Source organism: Nyctibius grandis, chromosome 4 (genome assembly GCF_013368605.1).
Source record: "Nyctibius grandis isolate bNycGra1 chromosome 4, bNycGra1.pri, whole genome shotgun sequence".
Lineage (NCBI taxonomy): Eukaryota > Metazoa > Chordata > Aves > Nyctibiiformes > Nyctibiidae > Nyctibius > Nyctibius grandis.
The window spans coordinates 74,493,056-74,513,055 of NC_090661.1; the positions used below are offsets into that span (position 1 = coordinate 74,493,056).

The 20,000-nt window shown below is 46.6% G+C and overlaps 2 protein-coding genes across 2 annotated transcripts; both read left to right on the plus strand.

Annotated features, from left to right (window-relative positions):
* The first annotated feature begins 3,787 nt into the window (after nucleotides 1-3,787).
* Nucleotides 3,788-7,000, plus strand: LOC137661866 (adipogenesis regulatory factor-like). Its single transcript, XM_068397590.1, has 3 exons — nucleotides 3,788-3,848; nucleotides 5,507-5,569; nucleotides 6,894-7,000. The coding sequence occupies exons 1-3, from the start codon at nucleotides 3,788-3,790 to the stop codon at nucleotides 6,998-7,000; spliced, it is 231 nt and encodes a 76-aa protein (XP_068253691.1).
* A 7,219-nt stretch (nucleotides 7,001-14,219) lies between these two features.
* LOC137663088 (adipogenesis regulatory factor-like) lies at nucleotides 14,220-18,460 on the plus strand. Its single transcript, XM_068399959.1, has 3 exons — nucleotides 14,220-14,461; nucleotides 18,069-18,131; nucleotides 18,279-18,460. Exons 1-3 carry the CDS (start codon nucleotides 14,236-14,238, stop codon nucleotides 18,374-18,376), a joined length of 387 nt encoding a protein of 128 aa, XP_068256060.1. The 5' UTR covers nucleotides 14,220-14,235; the 3' UTR covers nucleotides 18,377-18,460.
* Nucleotides 18,461-20,000: the final 1,540 nt, after the last annotated feature.

The window sequence follows — 20,000 nt, forward strand, 5'->3', positions numbered from 1 at the left end:
GATAATTGTATCTTTTTATCAGCAAACAATTCTATTTCTTAAAACAATTCTATTTCTTAATGTAAACATCACATCCCTGCCACACTAGTATCGGGCTCTTCTAGGAGCTGTGGATATTGAGCACTGCACACATCATTAACTTCAGGAATGATCTGTGTAAAACTTTTCAGCCCTGACACATCACTGCATTTACCTTGCTGATGGAAACCATACCTATCTATAAAACTCAACCCTGGTAAAATTATAATTAACAAAAACTGAATGGATTTCAACACTTCCCATTTAATTAACCTCATTTGCCCATTTTCATGTGTAAAACATGAGCTCTAGCTCTGATCAATTACTTCTCACCTTCATCAGGTAATAAAAACAGAAGGGTTCATGTTACTGATATGTGAGAGGGTGCTCAAAGATGCTATAGAAGAGGTGTGAAAGGAAGGGAAACCAAAACAAATTCTAATTTCCCTTCAGTGCCTTAGATTTAACTTTACAGCTATTTGGGCTCCATGTTTGGAGTTGCCAACTAGCTCCAGAGTCGTGGGTCGTGGAGCCCTCCTAGCACATAAATCAGTTTCGGGGTTTTTTTCTCCCAAACACAAATAACTGCTCATCACAGACAACAGGCTGAGAAGGTGCAGACTACAGAGAAAAAGTCCGAGGAATCAGGTGTGTGAGAAGGGTGTCGGTGAAACAAGTTACCTGCTGGAGGTGAGCAGACCTCGCTGCTGGGGATGGTGACGCTTTTTCATGTCTTGGTTCTGGCCAAGCAATGTCAGCGATGTGCCCCAGCATTACCAGGTGGAGTAACTTTTGGAATAGCCTGAAATTTCAGGAGCACCTTGGCATGTGACTCTGCCCACACAGATAGTGAAGACACAGCATTTCGGAAGACCGCACATTTGAAAGCTGACTTTCTTGAAAACGTAGCTGGTCATTTCCCTGGGCAGCCACAAGTGCATTGAACTCCTGCTGAAGTCACAGGAAAGGCTGATGCCCAGGTGGGGCATCCAACTCATCATGAGCTCAAATACTTCCCGTGACACTTGTAAGAGACCTGTGGAAGCCCATCAAGAATACCTAGTGTCAGGAGATATACACAGTGAAATGTAACTCAGATGACCTATAGCTTGGACCAGGACAGGAATGAATTTAAAGCCATACGGTTAGTTCGCTTAGTTCATTGATCTATAATTAGACATAAGTTACTGTTCTACTATTCCTTAAACAGCCTGTCTCAGGAAGACTTTCAACAGTTTCTCTTGTGATATTATTCTCTTTAGAGGCCAAGAGAAGGTTAAATTATTTTGAGAAATAGTTTTTTACAAAATCCAGGAATAGATCTGATCTACATTAGTAGTTTCAATATTCAGGGATAAGTTGCTGTGACTTTCTGAGCAGATGAAATTCAAATCTTCATTCTTGCTCAAGTCAATCATCCTTTTTCTGAGTGCTCTAATCCATATCTAACATCAGCTCAAAATGCTTCATGTTAGCTTTAAGAAAGTAATGTTAACTCACAAAGTGAATAAAGAGGATGCAATACATTCCTTTAATTTTCTGATGTGGTTTTGTAACTCTGCAAGCCACCTGACGCACAGACCATTTGTCCCATCATATGGGATCAATACATACTATACCAAAGGTCCCTTTTCCCTCTGCTCTGGGCTGCATTATAACGATCACACCATGTTTGCTGGGCAAGTGTAATTTGCTTTGCTATTTTTCACTTGGAATCAGGATAATGATCTTAATATAAGGATAAGATTGCATTAGATGAGGAGTCCTGCTGCTATGCTGACAGTGGTGTAGGTTTTACTCACAAATTCATGCTACTTAATGTTTTGAGCAGAAGGTAAAGCAAGCAGTGGCACAGATCAGTGCAGAATTAAAGAACAATATTTACCTGAACTGCTAAGGAACCTCTAAAATATTGTGATAATGTGGTACATGTTTAATGTTTGGTGTAAGCGTGTATCAGTTTTAAACATTCTCCTGCACTCCTGCTCTCCCCTTCAGGCAGACTATCCCAGCCAGCATCAGCAGAGCCCTTGAGCTGAAAGTCCAGCAGTAGAACAGAGCTGGGAGAGCAGCTGGAAGGTATTTGCCGCTGGAGCCTGGGCACGTCCTCTCTCGAGCTGTGACAAGCTGCCTGGTGGGTGCTGGAGAGCCGCTTCCTTGCTCTCACAAACACTCTGCACAGTTAATCAAGGCAGCAGCGATCTGGCTAAGGGGGCTGAGAGCAGCTGAAATCCGCCTGTTTGTTATGGCTTTGCTGTTGCTAGGTTCTCGGGCTTGGGCAAGGAAGATAAGCAGGTCTGTGTTAGTGGTTTTGTCCAAAAAATGCCAGAGCCCCAGCATTCTGGGTGTCTTTTGTCTGAGTTTTTGCAAATCCAAGTAAGAAAACCACTCTGAAAAAGAAATCAGGAAGGAATTGAAAAAGATGCCTGATGTGAATATATAATTAAAGTGCTAATTGACCCGTTGAGGGGGAAAGAGAATTGCTGTTTGAAATAATAAATGAGTGGTGCCAGCAGTGCAAAAGTTGAAGAGAGCCCTCTGAAATGACAGGCTGAATAGGAGCGGCAGAGGAATGTGTTTAACCTTGTTTGCTGCTGCTCTTCCTCACTTGGGTACTAATGAAGTGCTAAACTTATGAGCACTGTCATTTCCCACCCTAGTTTATCCACAGCATCTTGTTCTCGTGCCCATTTCTCAACAAAAAAGCTTTCCTCAGGAAGATGAATATGGGTATGAGTGTGAACATCTGAACCGAGGTGCTTTGTACGCTGGAAAATGGCGATGAGGAATCCGAGCCCCCACAAAGCCAGCGAGACCTTTGGCTCCAACTCTGCCAATAGTTTATTTGTACAAAGTTTCTTTGTACTGGGGATTGGTGGCAGAAAACATAAATTCTAAGGGCTAGTGGAAACCTGTGAAATGCCAGAGGTTAAAGCCAGAAACTTTTATTCATGTAGTGATGATAGGTAAGGAAATTATTTTAAACATTATTTCTGTACTAACAAAACCTGTAACACAAAGCCAGACAAGTTTTGCTAACTTGGCTTCTTTTTTCCCCTTCCCTGAGAATTGCTAGTGCTGGCACTGGTTACCTGCCTGGCCCAGGCAAGGCCTCCAGCGATGCTGGGCTTTTGCAACCCAACTTGAGCAGGCAACTGGAAAGATGACCAGATTTGTAGTTTCTTATAAAAACACATGTAAATGATAACTCTCCCCATCTAACAGTATCCCACCTGACAAGAAAAGGGGATTGTGATTAAAACTGCTAAAAACTGAAAGAAGTTTGGGCTGGTTTCTGTTCTCAGGAGGTTCAGCTTAGGGGATGAAGGAGGGAGAAGCCAGCCCGGAGGGGACGAAAGTTGGCCATGCCCAGGCACTGCTACTTCAGTAGTTTTCCAGTCCTCTTTACAAAGCTCAGTTCAGTGGTTTTTCTCTGTCTGTGATGGTGAAACAGGTTTTTTTTGGGGTTTTGATTTTAAAAAAAACAAACTTATAAACGAAGACAGTGCGATGAAGCAGAAATCTCTACCCAGGCACACCCTCTCATTGGGGAGGGTAAATAAATGCCTTTCTGTGCGTATTTTCAGCTCTCATTCCTCACATTCAAACTCCACCCATGGTACCAATCACCCCCAAAAGCATCAGCAGGTCTCCTGGCACATGTATAAAACCAGGACAGGTCAGGACACCCCTCACATGCTGTGCTATACATCGCCAGGTGCTTAATTTTATTGAAGCAGAGGAGTATTAACAGGTGTCAGAAGACACGATGTCAGGTAAAAACTTCCAGGGATTTAAGGAACAGGCTGAAGGTACAGCAAAAGATGCTGGTAAGAAAGATTAAATATCGTTGTATAGTTGTGGGGGGCTTAGCTGCTGCTCTCTCTTACAGAAACCACAATCTGTAGTTACACTACTAGCTTCATCGCTGCGAGCAGGACACAGCTTTTCCTTTTCTCTAAATTCCTCTGGCCAAGTTTTGGCCATCGCCTGGAGAAGGCTCCAGGCTGGCCACAGCTCTTGGCTCGGTGTGGGCAACCACCTCCACCCACCCACAGCTCCCTCAGTGGCTGCTGAGCATCGTCCAACCCTTATCGCTCCCCAAACAGATCGTTAAACAGAGTGTTTTTAGAGCTATGAAGCCTGTTTTGGTAGTAAAAACCTTTTGTATCTAGCATTTACATTGCTCAGGGTGGTCTTTTCTCATGCTCTGCAGAGGCTTTTAAACTGCTCTTCTTTTAAGAAGTTGGAGTTAACCTTTGATTAATGTTTGTGATTTGTCCTGACTATGACTGCCTTCTGGTAGTAACTATGTTGATTGCAATGGACTGTTTGTAATAAGTAGTACAAGTATGTTTCTGTTTTATTCTTCTCCAGCAGTGATCATCAGGCTTTGCAGGGCTTAAAAAAATCTGTGCACACATGTCTGTCATAGCTCTTCCTATGTTGTAGGGCCAAGCGCTGTATTGTTATTAGCACTGTGCACTGGAAACCAATTTTTCAATGCAAAGTATGATAGCTTTTCCTTTAAATGAAGAATGTTGATGTTTGTATAGCTTACGCTAGCATTTTATAGTATATTCCTTACAGCATTTCTGTGCAGCTCGTTCCTAGCAGGGTATAATTTGTATCAGTCCTGGATTCTGATCCTGCAAACACTTTGTTGTATAGCTGAAATATGTGAGTAACCTCACTGATTTCTTTGGAGTTACAGTAAGTTTCCATAAACCTGGGAACAAACGTGTAGTAGACCCAGAAACATGTTAGTACGCCTTTCTGAAAAACGAAAGAGTCCTTGCTGCATCCTGAGTATATTCATGCCACTGAGGGGGTCACCTCTCCTAGCTAAAGTGATAGGATGGCTATCGCTCTTTCATGATCAGACATCTTACAATTACATTGCATCTCACTTTTTTAATGCTTTATATTCTGGAGTTGATCTGTCACATTTCTAGCTTCTGCTCCTCTTCTTCTTCTGTTTATATCTTGTCTGTGAAATCTCCCTTTTCCTGTCCTGCTGTTTAATGCGTTTACTTCTATTTTGGAAAAGGCACTACTCCCAAACAGCCCACGAAGAAAACACGTGCTAGATGGCCAAACTTCTCCGAGCAGAATAAGCTAGAAAAATGAATAGAAGCAAGTGTAGCATAAAATAAGCAACTTGCAGCTAAATGTCATCATTCGAACTCAGTGATAATCTTTGCTTCTTTATCTCCTTTTTATTTTATCTCCTTATCTGTCATCGATTTACTCAGCTGACCGTAGGTGCTAGGTGAATGCTAATCTCATAGCAAGCTGCTCTGGCAACACACGTAGTTCCCAGGGTGCCCGTGGGCGGAGCACACAGCCCCAGCCTGCTCCATACCAGCCTTAGCTCTTGCAGGGGCATGACCTTCTGCGGACATGCAGAAAAGCCAACTGACATAGGGAATTCCTGTAAGCATAAATGTGGGCATCTGGAAATTAAATTTTTTGTCCTTACTTACAGCAAACACATTGGGACAGGCTACACAGGATGCAGTCAACCAGATTACAGATGCAAGCCAGAAAGGTAGGAGAAATGACGTTCAAATCAAGAAGCGATGGAGTAGCTCAACACAAGCCCGCAGCGGGCAGTGCTCATTCCTCTCTGTCCCGCGGGCGCTCTCAGCCTGAAAGCCCTTGGTTTCAGTGGCAATTTTTGGCCTCTTACAGATCTCATGGGACAGAATTTCAGGGTCTGTTCCTTAGTAGCTCCATAGGTTTACTGGCAGATGTACCACGATAGCTGACTGCCCCCTGGCCACCAAGTCCCATGCATGACACTCAGATTTTGGCCTCCTTTATAGAAAACTTGTGGGAACAGCGCGGACAAAACTTTGCTTTTCTTTCTTGAGGATTAAGTAACCCTGTGATACGTCTTGCCTCCCCAGCCTGGAGGGCAGGGGTCTGTCCAGGTCCAGCCCCACGCCGGCCCCCAGTGCCTGCTGAGGCAGCAACCAGGCTCAAACATTAATGATCCCACAGCTGGAAAGGTGCCATCAGGGAAGTGTTGGCGTCTTGTTTCTGGGGATTTGAAACAAGTTAAACTAAAAACTAAGCTCAGTTCTCACTTAATTTTAATAATCTTCTAAGAATGAGGGGAGAATTAGCAACTTCAGGGTCTAAAATGTTTAATGAAAGCCAAAATGCGTTGGCAATATCTCCTTAGAGCAGATACCCTCTACAGCTCCATGATGTGATGAGAAGGCAGGACTTGGGCACTTGTTGACATTAGATGGGGAGGCAGCAATATTGCCAAAATACAGCTGAGATCCCAGAGAAGAGAGAGAGGCTGTGCCCCGTTTGTGAGGGTCTCCTCCCTCCTGGTGAGACCCTGCTGCGGTTTCCTGTCCCAGCTGACGTCGGGCCCCGAACAGGAGTGACCCACCCTGTGCCCGCAGCCCACAACTGAGCACAGCCCTCATCAGCGGTCCCTCAAATACACAACTGAGAAGGGACTAGAAGGGGAAGAGCATCCTTCCCATCACTTGATAAGGTTCTTTCCCACACATCCCAGTATTCACAGCACTTGTTAGCCCAAAGCACCCCCCTCCATCAGCCAGGCTACGCTTAGACCAAAAATCGTTCTGTTCCAGCTTTGTCCCATCATTCATCTCATACTACTTCAGCTCAGCAACCAAAACTTCCAAGGGACCCCTCCTATTTTGCAGTCCATCCTCAACACATCCTGCCAAACTCAACTATAATCACCTGTGGAGAACCCTTTTTTTTTAAAGAAAATCTATCCCTATATTTTTATAATTAATCATTTTCACACTTCCCCCTACCATTATTAATATTAAATCGTGTTGTGTTTTTCAAGCTTTTTGCTTATCTTTTTCCCTCCCTTGCAGCTATCGACAAGGCTTCCAAGACAGCGCAAGATGGGGTAGAAAAAGCAACTGGACAAGCTGCAGAAGCAATCTCTGGCCTTGGGAAAAAATGTGGATTTAAGAAATGATGTTAATTTAAACAAACAGTATTGCATGTAAAAATCTGTCTTTGATCTGTAATTCCCTACTCCTTTGTGTAGAAAAATGAAAGCTGTTTGAGATCTGGGTAATTTCTCTCTCTCCAAATACAAAATTTTAAGGCAAAAGGCCCCCCTCATCCTTCATGTAGGAAAAATACATGCTTCAGCATATCTTGTAACATCTGTTGAACAATCTTCAAAATGGCTCATGACACTTCAGCAACGCTATTGCCCTACTCTTACCACAGTGCAATGATTATTGCCACATTTGCTGAGTGTATTTACAAAACCAGCGAAAGCGTTCATACTCCAGGACACCAGAACATTCGTGTGACGAAGCTGAATTTCCTTCCAGCAGTCAAAAGTTAAGCTGGGGCTGTATTTCACATCAGTTGTTCATTGGTTCCCATCTGCTGTATTCTCAGATTAAGACAAATAAAAGATATTGTAAGATTTCCACCACTCAGAAATACATCGCCTCGTTATGTACTCTCGTTATTTTATTGGGCTTTCAGTGAAGGATTGCACAACGTCTCGCAAATCTCTTTTGCTTTTTGATCCAAAGCCCGGTGAGGTCAGTGGCCACCCTGTAAGGGGGTGAGTACCGAATGGTTTCACAGGCTGGCAGGCAGACAGATGGAAACCAACAGCCCGGCGCTGCGGGGGAGCCCCGCGGTCTCTGCGGGGGAGCAGTGCTCTCGCTGCACAGCGGCCGCCCGCTCGCAGAGGCGTCAGTGCTCAGGGACGGAGCTGGTGCGGCAGAGGCAAGTGGGCAATCTCCTTGCCTAGAAGATGGAAATATTTATTTTAGATTGCTGCTCGCTGGGCAATCGGAGGCTGCTGCAGCCAGACAGGGTGCACACTTAGTGCTGCCTCTGTCAACAGAAGGCACTAATACCCACTTATTCACAGGGAGTGCTCCTACCTTGGTCTCTGGGCATTTCTCACTGCTAGGCAGTATTGCCTTTCTTTTCTTTTTTTTTTTTTTCCTTTTTTTCCCCCCCTTTTTTTTTCCTCCTGGTTTGAAGCCTTACCACCTGATTTCACTAAAAATCTAACCTGGGCCTTACAAAAGAAAACCAAAGCATAACCAAAAGCATCTGGCTGTAATGAAACAGGGCGATCCAGACCTGTGTGAAGTACTGCTGTCTCGCACCTGCTGCCCAAGAGCTGTGGTTGACCGGGTTTTTTTGGAAGCCGATCTTTGCGGATGCAGTCCTAGGAGAGACTGACTCCACACTGAACCCACAGACCACTACAATCTGCACAAGGACTGCACGCACTGAAAAGCCTTTACAGGACCCTATAAGTAATAGACCATCTGTGAGTAAACATAGTCCAGGGCTTTGCACAGAGCGTCCCTATGCAATGTCCACTGTCATTTAAGGCTTTAAAAGCCTAAATATTTACCCAAGTACAAGATCACAGAAAAAGCGCTGGACTATTGCACTCTCAGTTACTGGGCAACCCTCAATAGTGCTTAATTATTTAGTACTTTCCATGGTTACCTCCCTGATGGTGAAATCTTCAGAGAACGAGCCCTTTAGGCTCGGCATTTCAGATACCGGTGCTGCATTTGTGGGTGACAGTGGTTCATACACCACTTGCCTTCACACTTTTTTTTTTCTGCAAACCATTTCTGAGTTCATATTACAAAAAAAAAAAATTGAAGTTGTGGGGTTTTTGCCAGCAAACCCTGTTACCCCCTTACATGATGGGTTCTACTCCTGCTGCTTTGTGCATGGGGAACACAGCCCTGACTCACGGTGTATGGGTTTTATGTTCCCTTATTCCAATCATGGGCGACACCTTCAGTGTAACCACACCAGTTGTCGCTGCCTGCTGCTCTAGCCCAGTGCTGGCAGCGTAGGGACCGGACTGCCTGGCTGGAGGGACCGCTCGAGGTCAGCCACCGAGCCAAGAGAGGAGAAGCGCCTTTCTCCATCTGGCCATGGAGCACCAGGAGGCAGCTCCCAGTGCCCAGTCCCTGGCCCAGGGATGTGACATGGAGCCCTTGCTGCTTCAGCACAGATGATCAGAGTATTTCACATCTCTTCCCGAGGGTGAATGCTGTGCCACAGGCACCCGTGAGGCTGAGTCACTTGCTGGCAAGTGTTTCTAGGTCTGAACTTCAGTGCTTTGCTCTACAAATAAGGTCACTGCCTTATTCACAGTGCTCTTTGGCCTTATGGTACTTGGGGCTGTCCCTCCCTCGTGCATTGCACAGGGAGCCGTGTCCCAACCCAGGACCGTGCCTTCCCATCCCACCTAAAGACTCCAGATGTTGTGTGAAAGCAAAGCAGACATCCTTAATGCTCCTACCAGCTCATGTGCCATCAACCCTAGAGACACGTGAAGTTATCCAACACCTGAGTTCTCAAATTTCCTAAAATTTGCTTCTGGGTGTGCCCGCAGCTGCCTGAGCCATGAAATGCTGAGCAACGGGGATTCATGTGCCAGCCTAGCCGGGCTGCCCAGCGTGAGCCACCACCTGCCCCGTGCCCCACTCCAATGCCCTGGAGATCTTCCCAGTATGGCTGGGGGAACAAGCAGCCACCCATCTCCCCTTTGCAGCTCAGCAGGGCGGGGGCTCAGGGAACACAGATTTTACCAGACTGCTCAAAATCCACCTTCAGCTCCTTCATTTGCCAAAGAAAACATGAATCCTCATCTCAGGAGAATGCTTTGATTAATGGTCTGTGGGTTATCAAGGATCCGAGCTTTCTGAAACCTGTCTTTGTGGCTGTAGTTTCCCGTCAATGCTTGTTTAGTTTCACTTTTGCCTTCAGATAGGAAATTACCAGGAATTTCATGCAAACAATCCCATTATATAAGTAGCTACTTCTTCCCATTTAGTAACAGTTCACATATATATTTTTTTATTCATTTCTTTGCAACTCCCAGACCTGGCCCAGGCAACTGGGAGCACCCTTTGAGCATTTCTAGCTCTCATGTTAGTTTCAAAAGCTGGGAGAGCAGAGCCTCTGTAAAAGCTGGACGGCAGAGAGCACAACTGTTGAGTACTTTCTTACCCCTCTTCTGTTGGCCTTGGTGTAAGCAGAACCCCAGAGCCAGTCAGAGGGCACTCACCCTGCCTCAGTTTCCACCCAGGTCCTGCTCTCATGCCTTGTGGCTTTAGCTGCCGTTTCATTTCCCATGTCTAACTTAGGCAGCATTTATGAAATACGGCCTCCTTTGTCTTTTAGCACTAATCCTCCACCTTTTTACCTCTTTTCCCAAGTCACCCTTTTTTGCAGTTAACCAGGTCCTTGCTTCCCCCCATGGCACACCCCGTGTCCCTGACCCCAGACCCCACAGGCTCCTTCTGGCCCTCCATGGGCTGGGGTGCTGCTGCAGGGGCTTTCCTGGCACAGCTGCAGCGCAGGGAGATGGGGCTGAGTGTTGGGACACAGGCAGGACACGGGTGACTGCTGCAGGAGGCCAGGAAGGAGCTGCAGCCAAGGCAGTGCCAGGGCTCCTGAGGCACGAGTGCAGGAACAGCTCGCTGCTTCATGAGGACACTATGGAGAAACCGCTCGCCATGAGCTGGGGCAGCACGTCTGTGGAAAGAAACTCACCTTCCTAAAAGTAACACCAAGAGACATAAAGTTGAATAAGCTGTTGCTGCCTTGGATGCTGTTCTCCATACACCGCTGATACATACTGAGGGTGAAGCTGCTGTGTTGGCTGCGTGCTTTGACTACATTATGCCATGATGCCATGACCTGAAAAAATGTGGGATGACACCCCGCCCCCCAGCTCTCTCCTTCCCCAAGAGCAGCAGCAGCAGCAAATGGTGGCAATAGGACAGGTGACTGTCCCAGAGCCTGTGGCGGCAGTGGGTTCACTGAGGTTTGCTACCTAGGGGACAAAAGCAACCTTCCTTTCGTGTTTTAAACTCATCTCCTACCCATTGCATGGATTGTCCCTTCACTTGAAACATTGCAAGGTCTGGCAAATGAGGGCCCTGCTGCAGGCAGGCCTGGGCTGGGGCGGGGGGCCCTTCCAAGAATCTGCCCACACCTGGGCTGGGGCGGGGGGCCCTTCCCAAAACCTGCCCGCACCTGGGCCGGGGCTGCCCAGCTGGGCTGGCGTGGGGGCCAGGAGGCCATAAAGGGGCCACGGGAGGGGGCCTGGGGGAAGCTCGTGGCTGCAGACATGGCAGGCAGGTAGGAGTGAGGCGTGTGAGGCAGCTCTGTGGGGAGGAGGGATGTTGGTGGTACATCGTGTTGGTGGTGTGGTTGCTGTGGTGGGGTTGCTGTGGCTTTGCCCCCAGCGCTGTGATTTCTGCCCCCCTGGGTGCTGTGGCTATGTGGAAGTGGAATGTGGCCCCATGGGAGAGGCTGAGATAGCTCTGGGTGGTGGGTGCTGGCGGGGGCTGCTTTTGGTGCTGCCCTGGGCAGTGGTGTCCAGCCAGGCTGGGGTGTGAGTGTCCCACAGCCCCTGCTCATGGCAGAGGACGCTGGGTTTTGTCTCTGCTCTCGAGCTCTGTGTGTGCCTGTGCTGGCCAAGCTTCAGATGTGTACGTGCATGTGCTCGTGACTTGGCAGCTTTGATCCATGTTTTCAGCGAGCTGTCCTGGCCCCGCTGGCTCTGAGCGGCGGTGCTGGGCCTCGGCTGCGAGATCGGCAGGGAGGGGAGCGAGGTGTGGGGGGCATGTGGAGGCTGCGGGAGCTGAGGCCCTGCTCTCGTGAGCCCCGATGTACCAACAGCAAAGTGTCCCTGTGCCAGGGGCTGGGGGAGCTGAGCGGCAGCTCGTGTTATAGAGAGCCACAGTGCTACAGGTACCTGCACCGTCTGTGCTGATGCGGTGTTAGTAAATGCGGTTACTGAGACGTGCTGCTGCTATGGTGGATGGCAGAAGCTGCGGCACTGAATGCAATCTAATGTCAGTTTAAATGCATGAGGAAAATCCTGGTGCGTGCAGAGAGCTACACCTCTTCACTGGTCTTCTGCGGCTTTAGTCTATGCGTAGTAACAGAAAATAAGTTCTTTTTATGTTTGAAAACTGTGGTGTGTTTTTATGCTCTATGTTTTCACTCCTGTGAGGCAAACATCACCTTCACCTGTCTGTAGGGAGTGTTGCAATGGCACGTACTCTCCAGCATTACAATTCAATATGTACCTGCAATGCATTGGTGTGATGTAATTAGAATTGCTTCTGTAACTTTATTTCTAAACTCATGTTCATTGGGAAATCAAAGCCTCAGTGTTGGTGGTGTACTAGTCCGCTCTCGTGAAAGTTTCTTGTGAGCTAGGGATGATGTGGCTTTTGAAAAAGAGTTGTATTTGCAGTACTGGAGTGTGGGAGAGAAGGAACTGTCCTTCACTTTGCAGTTAGGATAGGATGAAGAGGGGTATTTCTAGTGTGGCTTTACGATGTAAACGGTCACCCTCTCAAATACACAAGCCTATTCCTGACTCGGAGTCTCGTTCTCTTCACACATCTTTCCCTGTCTGTAACTGGAGCAGCAGGCGAGCAGGACGGGGAAATTGCTGTTTCCTGCAAGCAAGGCCAGCTGTGGGTGACTGAGGATGTGACAGGGAACAATGGGTACGTTTTACCGCTCGGCTGCTGTGCAATGAATTTCCATGGGTCAAACGGTACTCTGAGTTATCTGAAATATTTCAGGGTCTTTTTCTGTGTTGTAGGTTGGTTCTGAACTCTGTCAACACCCCTTGACTTGACGTCAAGGAAGACATTAATTTAAAGCCGAAATTATTACTTTCCTTTTGTTTTTTTTGTGAGCGTATTTGGGTTCAATTTGCTTTCAGATATGGTGAGTAATCCCTTTCTTGCTCTCAGAAGATAAAACGATGCAGAGAAGCCCCTACCCACCCCCAGAAAACCTCTCCAGATAATATTTAATTGACATAAAGTAGGACTTTGTGGTCGATAGGAAACTGCAATTGTTGGAAGAAAACAGATTTTTTGCTGTAATGCTGGAAGGGACATTGTAGAGGAACAGTTGTTCATGTAGTTATGTGACTGGGATCAAGAGAGGTATTCCTCGAGCCTGCTGTGGTGTTAGCTGTAGGCAGGAGATCAGTCTGATGAATAAACCCCTTGTTCTGAGGTAGGCTACACTTTTTTCCTCTCCTTTTCAGCAACAATTATTTGATCAGCAGAATGAAAGCTCCTGTCCACAGTGTGAAAGGGCACAAAAGTAGTTCTGCTAGACAGCAGGTGATCCCAGAGCGAAATAAGCCTAGTCGTTTGGGGTGAGAGCAGCTCCCGGCTGGCTGGACGACGTCTGGGTGTCCCGTGAGAGGAACCCGGGTGGAGTGGGGAGCTTGGCAGCCTGCCTCCTGCTGTCCCATGGGGCTGCACGCAGGCTGGCCCCATGCCGTGTCCCTCCCCACCGGCTCTGGCCCACAGAACAAGGTGGCAGCTCGGCTTTTTGTAGAGTGCTTAACTATTAGAAAAAAACCCCATCTGTAACTTCTGTGGTGTTTTGGCAAAATAGCTGTACGAGCTCTTGGGAGAAGCAGTTTTTCACCTGACCGTGCAGGTGGTGCGAGCCTGGTGCCATGGCTCAGCACTGCCTGGCCCCGGGTAAGGGCAGGCGGAGGCTGTGGGGCTGCACCCCACCGGCCTGTGCCTGATGGCCTGGGTAAGGGCTGGGTCCTGCAAGCGTTTGCTGTGGGGACAGAAGGGAAGGGTGCAAACCTCCCCTCTTCACTCTCCTGAGCCAGGCATTGGAAACAAGGGGTTAAAATACTAATTATGACACACCACAAAGTTATTAGCTTCATCTAACACAACAAAGATTTCATCAGATACTTTAAAAAGCAGGGTTAGCTCCTCCCATTTCTTTTTATAACTGTGAATTTTAAGTCCCACTGGAGAGAAAAAAAAAATGTGGGCAAGAATCATCTGAAACTGGATGCTTTTCTATGTAAGGTTTTGAAATGCTGAAGTGGATTTAAGCAATTCTCCAGCTGAGTGTTTTGCAATGCAATGTTTTTCTGCCCAGTTTGCAATGGGCTGTGCCTGCCTGTGTCTCCCCCCACGGCACCAGCTCGGGAGCCTTTGGTCGGACAGCAGTGGCATGCATGCTGTTTACCAGCTCCTCGACATGGGAAAACACAGCTTTCATTCCTGGGCTATGAAAAACTTCTGCCAATTAATCCACGCCCTCTCTCTGGGGAGGAAAACATAATAAACACTAATGTCTCTTCACCCTTTTATGCCTCGTATATTAATCACCCGACAAGGGTTCATGGCTTTCCCTGTTCCAGTTTGTATTTGCACTGTAACTACTGGGAGGAGTCCTGCTTTGTCTATAAAAAGCTGCACTTTGCCAAACATCGTAACAGAACTGAATTTAGGGATTCACTTGCCCATCTTCTGCGGGGAGAGAGGACAGAGCGCAGCCATGTTTGGGATTGGGAAGAAGCTTGCTGAGGAAGCCACGCAACAAGCTGGAAGTGCTGCACAGGTGGCAGGTAAATACAAATCTCTGCTTTCCCTCCTCCTGTGCCTTAGTGTTAAAGTATGTGCCCTGCTCCCACCCCTGCAGCTGGGAGCAAATCAGTCCCCCAGGCATGAACTCTATAGATGCTGTCCTCCAGGGTGTGGTCAGTCTGTCCTGTAATCTCCAAACCCTCTAACACTGTAGTAAATGAAGGACCGATATCAACTACTGGTTCCCCACAACTTCTCCCTCCCACTCTGGCTTTTACTGTGTGGGTGTCCAGATGATGCACAAAAGAGGACAGCAGAAAGCTGAGAGGGGAGATGCGGATGCTTAGTTAGGGCTTTGTTTCACAAGATGAAGAGCGATCATAAATGTGAGTTTTGTAGTAGTGTAGTGGATTAGTTTCCTGAAGCTTCAAAGTCTTTGATCTGCTTGGTGCCGCACAGCTATGTGCGGTTAAGTCAGCTCCGCTCTGCTGTCAGTGCTCCAGCCCTGCTGGTATCGCAGCCACTCACCCACCAAAAGCACAAGTGCAGTAGCAGGGGTTCAGGGCACCTGAATCAAGTTTACCCCTGGGGAGAGGCTTGCTGATTTGGCCCTGTGCTGAAATAATGTGTTGCTTGGATGAGCCATTGTTAGTGAAGCTATAACACAAACAGAGATCTGCACTGGTGCGATCCCTGAAATGTTTGTGCTTAGTATAATACATGAGTGGTGGAGACTGTTTCATATCTCTTTACATGACGCTCGGGTAAACTCTCGAAACCAGATATTTTGTCTGTGACTTCAAATGCAATAGAAATATTAATTTCAAGTGTGCCCAATGAAGCAAGTAGAAAGCCTGATACTTATTTACCATCTATCTTTGGTGCTGTTTGCAAGGAAGGTGAAAGACATGCAATTCCACACCCACTGCCCCATTTTCCAAAGAATTTGGGTTTATGCTTAAATCAACTATTTTTATGCTGAAGCAGGAACGTAAAAACCCAGGATGTGGGCAATTGGAGGGTAACCATCAATTTTTGTTTTCAATTGAAGATTTCTTTCTGCTTTTGCTGCACAGCAGCCCTAGAGGGCTTTTTGCGGAGGCTTTTTGATGTTCATAACCTTAACATTGGGGAAACATCTGCTGTTTCCTATGCTGGAAGACTGATACACGCATGGTTTAGAAGTGGTATTGGTCATCCTGAAGGAGCTGAGTGGTAATCTCAATGTTCAGCTGATTGAACTAAGTGCTTAGGAGTCAACAAACTCTGGGAGCCAAGTTTTTAAATAGTAGCAGCAGTCCTTCCCCTTCTGTCCCAAGCACCTGGGGCTGAAACGGTTCTTCAGATACCAGCAGTCTGAAGCCCTTTGCCTGAACCCTGCACACATCTGCCCAGCAAGTCCTGTGCTGCAGCATGGCTCTTCCAGCTGGAGTTGGATCCTGGAACAACAATGGGAGGTCCCAGGCCATAGCCTGACTTTGGCCACTTCTGTGCCATCAGCACATACTTTGACTGGCAGTAAATACCCAGCATGTGATGCTGAACTCGTGTTGCATCACTGTCAGTGTTGCACCCACTCCTGGAAGTGTTACAGAGGTACCCCAAAATCCCCATTTAAATGAACACAAAGGGGGATTTTATGCCAGATTTTTAACTAGAACATCCAACTGGTGGCTCTGCAACTATTATTTACCTTGTCTCTGAACTTCTGTTGTGCCTGCACGCACCCCAAAGGCGCAGTCCCATGAGCTGTTGCTAAGTGCAGAGTGGCACAGCTGGGCTTTGCAAACATCTAAAATTAGCACCTACCCCATGGTTCCTAAAAGGAGCCATGGGCTCGGCTGTGACCTAAGGCTGCCATGGGAAGCGTTTTCCTTAGCCACACCTTATGAGCAGTGTACGTCACTCACTAGTTAGGAAACTGCAGCAAGAGATGATGCATGATGATGATTGGCACATCCTTTAAACATTAGAAAGTGTCCTACAAACCCAAGGTGAAACAGGTCACCAGTTTTTACAAGGTACTTAACAAAACTACTCCTGTTGAAGAGCCATTCAGTTCAAGCCTGGGGACCTTTGAAGTTTTAGGCACTCCCAGTTGACTTAAATGTCCTTCCCCACCTCAGCACTTCTCCCTCATGCAAAGTGCATGAGGAATCTGGCTTGCTCAGTCAGCCCCTGCTTCTGTGTCTGTTGTGCAGAACACATCAATGTTTTTTTAAAAGGTAGTGTTTGGAGCCAAGGGGAGTGAAACAAACACAGGTTCAACTGAAGGCCATTTGCCCCAAACTTCTGTTTGACTTTTGTGAGCAAGAAAGACTTCCCTGATCACAGCTAATGGAGGCCAATCACCCAAATATTTATCACTGTTTTCTAGTCTACTGGTCCTCCATTTTAAGCCAACAACTCCTCTTGCTCTTCATGTCTCAGTAAGTCTCCTCTATTGAACATTTCCATGCCTTTAAAACTAGCCTGGACTCTTACAGAATAAAACTCTCTCTAGCTACAAGAGAAAGTATTAGACTAATCACTAAATTGTGATGTGCTGCTCTCACAGCACACCACTTCAGAGAGCAAGCATCAAGATTTATGCAGTTGGTGAGAGAACATTTATCCACCACACTGCCCTAGCCTGCTCTTGACAGATTCCACAGAATCACAGAATGTTAGGGATTGAAAGGGACCTCGAAAGATCATCTAGTCCAATCCCCCTGCCGGAGCAGGATTACCTGGATCATGTCACACAGGAATGCGTCCAGGCGGGTTTTGAATGTCTCCAGAGGAGGAGACTCCACAACCTCTCTGGGCAGCCTGTTCCAGTGTTCAGTCACCCTCACCGTAAAGAAGTTTTTCCTCATATTTATGTGGAACCTCCTGTGTTCCAGCTTGCACCCATTGCCCCTTGTCCTGTCAAGGGATGTCACTGAGAAGAGCCTGGCTCCATCCTCATGACACTTGCCCTTTACATATTTATAAACATGAATGAGATCACCCCTCAGTCTCCTCTTCTCTAAGCTAAAGAGACCCAGCTCCCTCAGCCTCTCCTCATAAGGGAGATGTTCCACTCCCTTAATCGTCTTCATGGCTCTGCGCTGGACACTCTCTAGCAGTTCCCTGCCCAGAACTGGACACAATATTCCAGATGTGGCCTCACCAGGGCAGAGTAGAGGGGGAGGAGAACCTCTCTTGACCTGCTAACCACACCCCTTCTAATACACCCCAGGATGCCATTGGCCTTCTTGGCCACAAGGGCACACTGCTGGCTCATGGTCATCCTGCTGTCCACCAGGACCCCCAGGTCCCTTTCCCCTACGCTGCTCTCCAACAGGTCTGTCCCCAACTTGTACTCATACAAGGAAGGTTTCATTGCATCTGATTTGCTACTAGGGTTTGTTTCCTGACGCTGTAGGTGACACACATTGTAATGTCCATAATCTTCATCTGTACCAAGACACATGGATAATGTGGGGAACTACAGCCAGACTCCTAATAGCACCTCCCTCGCTAGAACAGGGTGCCTGTCCTTATGGAGTAATCTTTCATCTTCTAGCCCTGAAACATTTAGGGAACCCTTCTGAAATGTAATTACTAAATTTAGGGAACGGGTAAAGACTGCTTAATCAACACTTCTTTTTCTTCTATTTCCAGTAAACACAGTGGGCCAGACTGTGCAGCAAGCGGTGGAACAAGCTAAGGATGCTGGTCAGAAAGGTATGGTAATGTTTCTGTTTATTTTAATAATGTAATGTCAGTGAAATCCCAGATAGGTCTCCCAACCCTGCCTTGTCCCATGCCTGGTGGGAAAGGGGAAGGTATAGCAGTGAAACTACAGTTACCTTTGTTTTTCTGTTTTAAAAGCTCTTGATGAAGTCTACAAAGTTGCTGAAACCGGTGAAAAAGCTGTAAAAAATATTGCGGATCAAGCAACTTCGTGGGGCAAAAGCTTTGGACAATGAAGACAAAAATGTAACACCACTGAAATTTTTGTAAACTAGTTTCTACTATATGTACTCTTAAATAAAGAAAATACGTATACTCTACCTGGCTTGCATGTATTCCTTCGGAATCCTTTGGTTACACATGTTAAAAAAAAATTTACAATCACTGGTCTAGAAAGACTGGATTACATCACAGAGCAGACAGCTAAAGCTGTGCTGTGCTATTAATGCAGACAAACACTGTCTGTTTTTATGAGGTAAGGGATGGCTTGGAGTGGGCATGATGTAAAGTCAAGGACTTGTGAGTTGGTGTCACCCGTTTGGTCACTGAGTTGCGTCATGGTTGTGTCTGTGCAAGCGTTGCAAGCTGAGCACCTAAACAGCCATTTCCAGACAAGGTAAGAACCTGTGCGCTTCTGTGACTGTGCTCGTGCTTCTGGTCTTATCTGTAAAATTGCAATGAGATACTGTGCTGATGAAGACTCAAGTGTGTTTAAGGTATATGTAACCACTGTAAGAAAAAAAAAAAAGGCACTGTGATACTCAAACTAATGTGAACAGCAGACCAAGGCATTATTGCCAACAGAGCACGTACCTCACCACCAAACTGCGTAACACTGCCTGAGCTGGATTGTTGGTACCACTTCAGCAGCTCTGCGCAGCAAAGTATTGCTGTGTAATACAGCACAGTGTGGCAATGGAGTCACTTACTGCACCTGCAGGGCTCCTGCCAAACACACAGATGGACAGTAATCAAGCAGGAGCTGGAAGAATAACTGACCAAGTCTGGGCTGTAAAAAACCAAACCAAAAAACCCTGCATGCACATGAACTTAGGGTGAGAAGGTAAAAAAAAAATACTTGCTACTGCAGTAAGTAAGGAATCTGATATTACAGACTCGCCAATTACTAACAGAGTAATTTAGAGGTCACTTGGCATCTCAAAATCAAAGCAAGAATTACCATTGCTCCAACACTTCTTCCTGATAGTGGCAGTTGCCATCAGTGAAAACAGATGTAGGTCTGAGTTCTTTGCTGGGATGAAAAATGATTGTTCTACTTGCTCTTCAGTATAATAGAGGTATTTTTGTGTTTAGTAGGTTACAGGAGGCATGTAACCTCAAACACTGTAGTTGTCATCCTTATGACTTCCACTTGCAGCTTCAGAGTACTGATCCACTATTCAATACAAACTATCTATATAATCAGCACTTAATACTGCAAGAGAGATGACTAACACCTGCTATGGTAAGGATGTGTTTTGCTCTAGGTAGGAGGTGTGTTTCAGAACAGGTACAAATCTGTGCTTAAATTTAACTTTGAGTATTGACTGTCTCCCTGTCAAATGTTCTACCAAAAGTTCCTTAGTGTCCAGTGGTATGTGAGTATGAACAATGGTAATCTTGGTAGCTGGAAGATAAGACTTGTGTGTGTGAGCATGTATATGTAAGGAGGGGAGTATTCCCCAAGAAGTTTGGTTTAACACCAAAAAACCCCAGTACAATTATATTTATAACCTACACCCCACAGAGTGACTGCTTTCTTCAGCTGTGGCTAGGGGCTAGCAAAAGGCGAGAGCTGCTCTGCACTTAAGCCTCTAAAACCACATTAACTTACAGCAACTGCATGAAATTTGACCACTT